General features: G+C 42.7%; 1 protein-coding gene across 2 annotated transcripts in view; it reads right to left on the bottom strand.

The window, feature by feature from the left end:
* The window catches only part of LOC138045738 (HBS1-like protein), a 49,020-nt gene extending 45,759 nt beyond the window's left edge, over window positions 1-3,261 (bottom strand). Inside the window, exons 1-4 of one of the 2 annotated variants that reach the window (XM_068892343.1) lie at window positions 3,069-3,261; window positions 2,687-2,752; window positions 1,209-1,385; window positions 1-113 (exon numbers count right to left, since the gene is read on the bottom strand). The exon at window positions 1-113 is cut by the window's left edge and continues 19 nt beyond it. In XM_068892343.1, the coding sequence (XP_068748444.1) occupies window positions 1-113; window positions 1,209-1,385; window positions 2,687-2,752; window positions 3,069-3,111 (399 nt within the window). In that variant the 5' untranslated portion in view covers window positions 3,112-3,261. The remainder of the gene's footprint in view (window positions 114-1,208; window positions 1,386-2,686; window positions 2,753-3,068) is intronic. The other variant, XM_068892342.1, reaches the window with a different exon arrangement.
* Between the last annotated feature and the right edge of the window lie 6,739 nt (window positions 3,262-10,000).

The raw sequence follows: 10,000 nt of genomic DNA, 5'->3' as shown, positions 1-10,000 counted from the left end.
CAAAGCGCGTTCCACATCATAATTACACTGGATAACAGCTGAAACAGCAGTAGGTTCATGTAAATTCTCCCCCAAAATGGACTGCAGCTGATCCAGACAAGATGACAGCTTAGCTGAAATGTTAAAAGAATAGGCACACATTGGGCACATGTTGGTACTGCAATAGGCTGGTACATGTATTATGCTTGTAATAATAATAATAATAATAATAATATGGCATTCCACTATGATTCTGCCATGAAGTCAATTAGTTTAACTGCATCATCATGTACAACAACTTAACACTTAACAGCAATGTTATGGTACCTTGTCAAAAACCAATTATTGCTGGAAAAGATTTGGTCAGTTTTGTGACGTAAAAGGTTACCGTGGCAACAGGAAAGCCCTGCAAAAACACCACATGTTTTGGCTGCTCATTATCAAAGTTTAAAAAAATTCTGTAGAGCGGATTTCAAGCCAACTTAAATAATTGAAAACTTAAGGTAGTTCTGAATCCGCTGCACAGAATTTTTTTAAATTTTGCAGAGAGTTTCATCTTGGCCTGCTGATCACTATTGTGCAATGAAAAATTGGGGTCACCGAGTCCGTTTTTCAGACAGGAGCAGCTAAAGTCAAAATATAGGGTGTTCTTGCAAGGCTTTCCTGTTGCGATGATAACTTGTTACTTCACAAATGACTGCATCTCTTTCAGCAATAATTGATGTTTCACGTGGTACCATAACATTGCTGTTACATGAATAGATGCTGTAGTGTCAATCCTTGTAATAACAAGGTATCTTGAAAGTGTTGAAAACTGGTTTGAGCCACCTTAACCTTGCACCTTAATGGGAACATAGTTTTTCAGTGAGTGATTAACCCATTCACTCCCACGGGTTCCCCACTGACGAGTAAAATTGTCTGGCGTTAGACAGAGTAAAATACTAAGTCTGGCCGGTTTCGGCCGGTTTGGATGTCAAAGGGTTAAGCTATACCAATAAGTGGTGGGAAGGTTGGGGGGGTGTAACTTGTGACATCTTAATTTCTCTCCAAAGATTGTTTTACTATACTCTGGAGTTGAAGAAGAAACAAACAAAAAGTTAGAAAATAATCATTTCGATGGGCAAGAGGAAAACTTGGCAAATTAATTAATCTGGTCCATAAAATGTAAATAATAAATAAAACCAGGAAATTTAAACCACAGCATAGACATTTTTGTGACTAGGCATTACCTTCACTGATAGGATCTAACTGAGGCCTCCTATAGTCCTGGGAATTAGTTAGAGGGTCTTCTTCTTCTTCCTCCTCTTCTTCTTCATCCTCCTCATCTACTCGACCAAACCTGTCAGCCATGTATGCAGATAGATTTGGGTCTCGGCTATTACTGCGTCTGAACATAAACTGTTCAGCTAAAAGAGACAAAGAAAGACACAGTCAAATTATAATTTATGAGTATTTAATACTATAAGTCTATTGTTGGTTTCATTACAGGCTGCTTAGCCAGCATTTCCATGAGTTTCAAAACTAAAAGAAGCCCTAAAAACTGAATCAGAGGAATCAGGGAAATCATCTACAACTTCAATTATGATCATCACATACACTTGTAAAAGGGAAAGGCATGAAAGCTAGATACTATAAAATTTCATTTAGGACCACTATAATTTATAGTCAAATCACTCGTGCAATAGTGATGTCACAGTGAATTCCTATTATTATTGCCATTCTTGTTAAACCCATTAAGTCTGTTAAAATATAAGTGCTACACGGCCAGCATTAGCAAAAACGTAATCCTTCCTTGTACTTGTACATGTTCATTGCTGTGACTTTAACATCTTCAGTTCCCACGGCCTGCTCCAGTCTGACCTTGCAGCTCAGTTGGTAGAGCAGCAGTGATCTAACCCGAAGGTTGTGGGTTCAATTCCCACCCTGGTCAGAGTTTTTCTCTGTCCTTGTGTGGGCCCATTTCCATTAGTAGGCCTAATGCTCACATGGTTCATATGGGGTATACTGTAAAACTAGCACTTCACATTACACTCTAATCAGTTAAGTCTGTTAAAATATAAGTGCTACACGGCCAGCATTAGCAAAAACGTAATCCTTCCTTGTACTTGTACATGTTCATTGCTGTGACTTTAACATCTTCAGTTCCCACGGCCTGCTCCAGTCTGACCTTGCAGCTCAGTTGGTAGAGCAGCAGTGATCTAACCCGAAGGTTGTGGGTTCAATTCCCACCCTGGTCAGAGTTTTTCTCTGTCCTTGTGTGGGCCCATTTCCATTAGTAGGCCTAATGCTCACATGGTTCATATGGGGTATACTGTAAAACTAGCACTTCACATTACACTCTAATCAGTTAAGTCTGTTCAAATCTATAAAGTCTCACTCCTAGGAGTCAATGAGTCAAGGCAAGATAAAAAATCACAACTGCACCTGTCAGAGACCGTCTAAGTAATGGTCAACATGTACTCCAATTTGGTAAGCAAGGCTGGAGGAACCAAAAGTATCATACTCCATTTCAAGTGACATCACTTGCATACATGTACAAGTAACTTGAAACTTAATACACCTTACAAATCACATCTATGCGAGTTAAATTTTATAAGCCTTGCTTCTTGTATAGCTAATTTGGACATGCCGGTAAAAAAATGTTCATCTGAAGATGTTGTTAAACATATGATGAGAACCAAAACAATGTCCAAGTACAAACCCTTACCTGTTGATGGAGACACAGAGACGTCATAATCTTCAACTGAATGGCCATATACATCATCAGACATGTCTGAAAACAAAACATACAACTTTGATATTCGACGTTGTTCTTAACTCATTCAAAAGAAACAACTCCATCTCATAAACGTCCTTTTAACATAATGCATATCGACTTGCTTAACTTTAAAAAAAACTGCTCACCATTTGAATAAGACTTTCAAGGTCGAGAGCATGTCAAAAACAAAGTTTAACAATTTAAATTTGACTGAGAACATATTACTTGCAGTACACCTCGATAAAGAAATAATTTTCATACAAAAGCTTAAGTTTAAGTCCACTTGTAAGTTAAGTTTCATTTCAAAGAATTAAAACAGTAATTTCTGTACCATCTTCGTAAGCATAGTTCCTGTAATTTCTGTGTCTCGCCATTTTATCTTTGCTTGATGACGCTGTCCAGTTAGGTGATAAAGATGTATAAACCTACACAGAAAACCAAGACACTTTCCCAGGCACTCGTAGACGCCATCTTGTATAAAGAAGATGAACATTGGTTTGGTTCCGAGACTGGACCCCAGGCCTAATCTTTCTCGCACAGTCGGCCCTATGTGGTCCCACTTGCGTTTGACTAGACTTTCAAAAGTCCTTCGTCTCATGGGCCGTCCCATGTATAGTAGATAGAACGCGTTCGATTATTTTAGTCGGAGTTGACTCGCAACACTCCGCCATTCCAGTGCGGGACTGTGACCCACCAAATTGCAAATGACGTCATTTAATTTTTTGGCGCGAAACGCAAATGAAAACCTTGCAAGCGAGACAAGTCGACCTCTCGCGACTTCGTCGCTCGCGCATCTACTTCGCCTACGAAAAATTATGTTTCTCTCCCAAAAGACATTTTCTCCTGGGATTCTCGTGAGGTCGACTTGTGGCAAGTCTAGCGTTTGACCACTAAGGTTAACGACAATGTAACAACGGTTTCACGTTGAGTAGTCAACTTGTCAAGTATTAACTTGCAATTTCGCGGCAAAAGCAATAGCAAGACGGTCAGTGTAAAACGCAGACTGCAGACTCCAGACTGCAGACCGGGGGTAAAATGCAGACTGAGGTTATAATTTAACTGTTGAATAAATGCTAACAGTTAAGCCCAAATATTGTTTTAGACCTAATTAGGCCTAAGGTTAACATTTCTAAGGGGTTTGGGCTTTTTCAACAATTACGAGTATAATCTCAGCAGTCTGCATTTTACCCCGGGTCTGCAGTCTGCAGTCTGCTTTTTACACGATCATCGTGTTCTTGCCGGATTGTTTTTTATTATCATTTTAATACTTGTCACAAGAAGGATCGACCTGAATCGTCATATGGTCTTGAGGCCTTTTCTTTGCACATCGACGAAGGGTTTTTTCCTGGCGCGAATGCTGAGAGCTCGAAGAGTAGGAAGGATTCATCCCGTTTGGGTTTACCGTCGGCCACAACATTGGCTAGAGGAAATGCTCAACAACAGAGCTCTTAACAGTCTTTGGAAAAGATATTTTAGAGTTTCTAGAGAAATATTTCATTATATTTGTGGGATTCAACGCCAAAATAAACGTTTTCTACAGGCGATTTCCGTACAGAAGCGAGTAGCCATAGCTCTGTGGAGATTAGGGTCAGGAAATTCGTATCGATCTACTGCGATAACGTTCGGCATTGGAAAGTCCTCTGCAATTAAAATATGCTACAGTTTTAGTGAAGCAATAAACCGGAGGAAGAACGATTTCATGTCTTTACCAGTTCATGAAGATGACATCAAAGAGAGTATAAGCAATTTCGAAGAGAAGCTGGATTTTCCGCACATGGTCCTAGGTGCAATTGATGGCACGCATGTGGAAATAAAAGCGCCACTTTTAAACCCAGCCGATTACTTTAATAGAAAACAAAATATTCAATTGTGAATCAGGCTGTGACTGATTCTCGAATGCTATTCATGGATGTCAGTACTGGGTGGCCAGGGAGCATACATGATGCTCGAGTGCTTCGTCTAAGTGGTAGCCTCCCACGCAGACGTACTTAGGGTTTCGTCACGTGACGAAACCCTAAGGACGTCTGCGTGGGAGGCGTTTTCAGGGAGAGAGAAAATGGTACTATTCTAACAAGGCCAGTTACAGTAATAAACCAAATAAATGTGAGGCCCATAAGAAGTGGTGTGGGCTCGTTGGGGGCACTTTTGACGGTTGGAATTGGAGCGTTCTGATTGGGAGATTCAAATTTTTGCGGGAAATTCAAATTTGGGTGGGAAATTCAAACCTACGTTAGGTTAGCGTTTGGTTGGAAATTCAATTTTCAAATGATGACGTCAAAGACACGTGACACCTCCCTTGCTACGAACCCTCAGGAAACATAATCATGCGTAATCATGTTGGAAATTCAAATTTGGGCGGGAAATGCAAACGTACGTTAGGCGGTAACTTCAAAATTCAAACAATGAAGTCACATGGGTAGAGAGAGAGATGACGTCACAGAGTCCCAGGCCCCTCGCGGTCAGAAAAATACAGGAGGAAAAAATGAAATCCAACAGGTTTTAATGTACAAGAAAAACAACAACGGTACTATTTGTACAAGAAGAAGAAAAAACGCAAAAATGTCACACTATGTACAAGACGGTGCCCCGCACACGCACCCTTGTTTAGTATGATAAAGGCTGATTTGGATGTTGCCGGCCAATGAGAGGATCTAGAACACAATCATCCCACCGGTCACATCCGAGTTGAGTCTCCTTAAAGTCACCTCTAGCCTGCGAGAAGGCTAAGTTACCTCAGTTCCGTAGTGTCAATATTCAGTTTTTTTCTTTCTTGGTGCCCCGCACGTACACCCCGTAACTTTACAGATTAAAACTCGAGGAGTCCCCGAAGAACATGTCCTCAAAACAGGATGTGTCTGCAAAGAACTCAGCAGCCGCACAAAATCCAACACGGTCTTCACATTCAAATTGCGCGGCCGCGCGAGCCAGATCCAAATACGGACCCGGACGAACCACCACCTCTCGAATAGCATTTTGGATGCGCTGTTCACGCTCCCACGCCACTTGACCCTGTTCACGGTCTGTATCCGCTCGCGACTGAGAACGAGTACGATTCGTCCGCTTGCGCTGCAATACTATTCGTGCGGCATCAACAACGGGTTCCTCATCCTCCTCTGGCGGTACTGGTGGTGGTGGCCGCCGTTGTGCGAGACGCGTGGATCGTCGTGCAGTTTCGGGGCGGGGTGGTACCAGGTCATTTAGATCCGCTACCGTCGGAAGCAATGTACGATGACCCTGCGGGAGAGGTACAAAGCAATTGCTCGTCTAGCAGGTCGGATAGATCCGACGGATAGATCCGACGACATACACGGGGATGCGGGAGGAACCAGGCGCCCCAGACGTGCTAAGCCTTCTCTCAGGTAGGGAGGCGTAGGAAGCTGGAGCCCGTATTTACGTACGATCCAGCCGCCACAGGTCGCATCAATGGTATTGGACGGACGGGCATCGGTCGCCAAGCCTTCGGGCAAACACGAACCCAGCTCACGTCTCCGACATGTATAGTAATATGGTCGGTTTTATTCACGAATTCGTTCGCGGTGGGTTTGGCGATGGTGTCGTCTACGCTCACGAATTTGTTGGAGGTGGCTCGTCTGGTACCGTCTTTGCCTTTCGAGGATCTTTGTTTTGTTCACCTGGTAATAGTTTCTGTATCGAGTTTTGTTCGCCTGGTAATAGGCTCTGTATCGCTCCCGAATTCGCTCCCGGTTTGCCTCCCGATCCTTCGCTTGCTTTTGTTGTTGTTGTTGTCGCGTTGTTTTTGAACAGTAACTCGGCTAGCTTTAGTGCAAGAAGCACAAGCACACACCCGGTTCCCGCTGTAAATAAAGAGATAACAATGACAACGTGAATGAAAAAAAAAAAGATAAAATCATTTAATGAGAGAAAAAGAAAAAAAACAACGAGTTCATAACAGAAAAAAACTCATCTGGCCCCAGTTGTTCAAACAATGGATAGCGCTATCCGCCGGATAAATCACTATCCAGTGGATAAGTCGTAGCGAAACCAATTGCGCTATCCAATGGATAGTGATTTATCTGGTGGATAGCGTTATCCACCTTTTGAACAACTGGGGCCTGAACTAGAACTTGAGCCTTCTCGGTTCGCTAGACGAGCGCGAGCTTCGGTCAAGAGATCCTCAGCGGTTTCGGACACCGACAAGCTTCCACTTGCCACCAGAAGATGATGTTGTGCCTGAAGTTCGTGAACACATTTTTTCGCCTTAAGATATCGGCGACGGTACTCATTGATTTAGGGTCGATGTCCGGCTGAAGAGAGTTTCTTTGACTCTTGGATCTCTGCTCGATGTCCTTCGCGGTATCGTTTCTTTTGAGCTAGAAATTTATCGCGGTTGGCCTGCTTCCATGCACGAACACGTTCAAGAAGTTTTTGCTTCTTTTGTTGCTTTTTACTAGCGGTCATGTTGGAAAAAAAAAAACAGAGACTCTCGAAAAGAAATATCTTAGAGGAACGATTAAAACGAAAGAGAGCTTTCTTTCTTTACCAGCAGAAAACGGGGGTTGCCAAATGCAACGTTGCCACGCCCGCCAAGAAAAAATGGTCCAACAAATTTGATGGGTTCATCTACGAATCTTGAGTATGGGCCCCTCACAAGGTCAAGGTTAAGAGTTTCATGTGGTTTGTTTTTTCAAACAAAAAAACGGTGTTTTACGGACTGTTGGAAATGTTGTTTTTTTTTATGGCAAAAAGGATGGGAAACATACCAGGAAAACCATTTCAAGCCATTTTAAAACAGCCCTTGGAACATAAAATCGAGAAATGGAGGTTCATGATGAACATAAATATTTGTATACGGGCATAGGCAGCCCAAGCTCGCGTCACTACAGACAGCCGTTGAGAATTTAAACGCGTTATAAGACTTTGTATGGGAAATCAAATACCGTCGATTATAAAGCCTAAAAAATGCTCAATTTAACTTTCATTCAATAAAGTGAATAAAAATGACTCACCTCTGGTGTATTCTTGTACCTTTTGGAGCTTATTACACCGTTTCGGGAATTCTGTGTTTTCAGTGTTTTCAATGTTCTAAGACGAAGTCACTGAAAACACAGAATTCCCGAAACGGTGTAATAAGCTCCAAAAGGTACAAGAATACACCAGAGGTGAGTCATTTTTATTCACTTTATTGAATGAAAGTTAACTTGAGCATTTTTTAGGCTTTATAATCGACGGTATTTGATTTCCCATACAAAGTCTTATAACGCGTTTCAATTCTCAACGGCTGTCTGTAGTGACGCGAGCTTGGGCTGCCTATGATACGGGTTGTTTTTTTGTGAGCACGTGTTGTGTTAAATGCCACTTCGTCCCCTTATTTTTCGCATTGAGCATCGCGCTAGATCATCAAATTAAAGCTCTTATGAATGAAAATGTCACCATGGGGACCTAAAAGTTCAGAAAGATGGGTTTAAAAAGTTCTGAAAAAAGTCAGCTAGGATTCTTTTTTAGCCAAATACAATAGTGAAGGTCATCCGCAATCTCCCCGGGAAGAAAAAACAGAACGGAAAAAGAAAAAAAGATTATTCAAGCTAAACATAAGCATAAGTTGTGATCTTTCTTTTCGTCACATATATTTACAAGATTTCTAAAAATGTTTACGAGTTAAAAACGTCTATGTGCAACTATTTACACCGAAAAATTGGTTAAAACTATTTACAATGTACCTCCATTGAGGCATGCCGTGAACAAAAAAACTGCCTGCAGCCAGAGCAGCAACGAAGGTCGGACTAGTAATAGTGGCGGCGATTCCCCACACGGTGAAATTGCCCACATCTCGAGCATCTGAACCAGTCTCGATTGCATCTACAGGGTGGGTTGGTGGTCTGGTGGACAGCGAAACGGAGGGTGGACAGATGGCTAGGCTTTCTGCAATCAAACAACAACATGATCGTATTTTAATAGTCACAGGGCCACATTCATATCGGGAGTGAGTCGTAGGAAAACTCACCAATCTCCTTGACCATCTTATCCCGGTGCTCCAGCCGTGCCTGCTTCTTTAAAATAAGCTCATGCAGCTCGGGTAGAAGCACATCCCACAAGCTTTCCATCTTAAAATTTGGGTTTCTTGGACTGGAATGCACGAGTGCACTATTTTATACCGATAATCCCGCCTCGTTTTCAACCGCACTTTCCGAGGAGGGACTGCCCGTGGAGCAGGACTCTCTGAAAACGCCACGTTTTAGAACCCCTATCTACCCTAGATTCAGAGGACTTTGAGGGTCCATGTTTTCAAGCAGACAAAAAAAATTGAGTCCTACATTAAAAAAAAAAGACACATATAAGTCAGTAATAAAAAAATCACACATGAATGTCAAATAACGCAAAGTTTAATCAGAAATTCAACGAGTGCTTTACATGCGTTCGAAAGTATCTAAAGTCTGGTTGGGTGAACATCGGTCGTAGAGAGGTCCTGGGCTTTTGAGCTGCTAGAAATCGTTGGGTCCGTTCGTGATTTACGTAGCGGGTATATCGTGATTATTGGATCATCCACGCATTCATTGCACGAAATGATAACATTCCACTTGGGCACAGTGGTGATGTAGCGGATCTTGATGATGACCACAGGAACCAAAGGAAATGAGACGCGGTAACTGGTCGAATTTCGGGCAACCCAAAGGTTCCAAAATCGATGTGGGGAATCCCCTAGCTGGTCAACCATGGTCGTTTGATCAAACCCCCTTTGTAAGCGACTAGAGGCCGCTCAGCGGTCTTGTGTTGTTTGCAGAGGTGTTGGGCATCCGTTTTTAACTCACAGGCCAGATGATACAAACTATGTGGATATTACGGGAGCCCGTGGATGTGTGTTGTGCAGTAATAAGCCGTTCGATTCGTCGATCTTTAGGCGAGAGATCCGGCCAAGGCACGGAAGGTTTGTGATGAATCGATCTCCTATGTTGACCCGTCCAATCGCACCAACCAAGTGCCCTAGGAAGAAACTGGTCTCCCAAAAAAAGTCCTTCTAGGTCGATCACTTGGCATACTTTATAGAGAAGTTGTGTCCTCTTTGTCGGTGGAATCGGAGCTTCTTCGGTGTCGTACGGGGGTCGGAGAGGGATCTTGAGGTCATCAGCCCATCGGAAGAGGTAGCGACACTCATTGCAATTCCGATCGGATTCCCAAGTCACCAAAGCTTCGAGGAGTCGTTGATCCTTTTCGTATGTGCAACACTCACACAACAAGCGATCTAGCAGGACGTCCAAGCGTCGATAGCACACTTCCAGTGTCGTATCACTCTTTTGTAGCCCGATT

Source organism: Montipora capricornis, chromosome 4 (assembly GCF_036669925.1).
Source record: "Montipora capricornis isolate CH-2021 chromosome 4, ASM3666992v2, whole genome shotgun sequence".
Classification (NCBI taxonomy): Eukaryota; Metazoa; Cnidaria; class Anthozoa; order Scleractinia; family Acroporidae; genus Montipora; species Montipora capricornis.
Note: the sequence above shows the minus strand (reverse complement) of the source record. Positions and strands in the feature narration are given on the sequence as shown.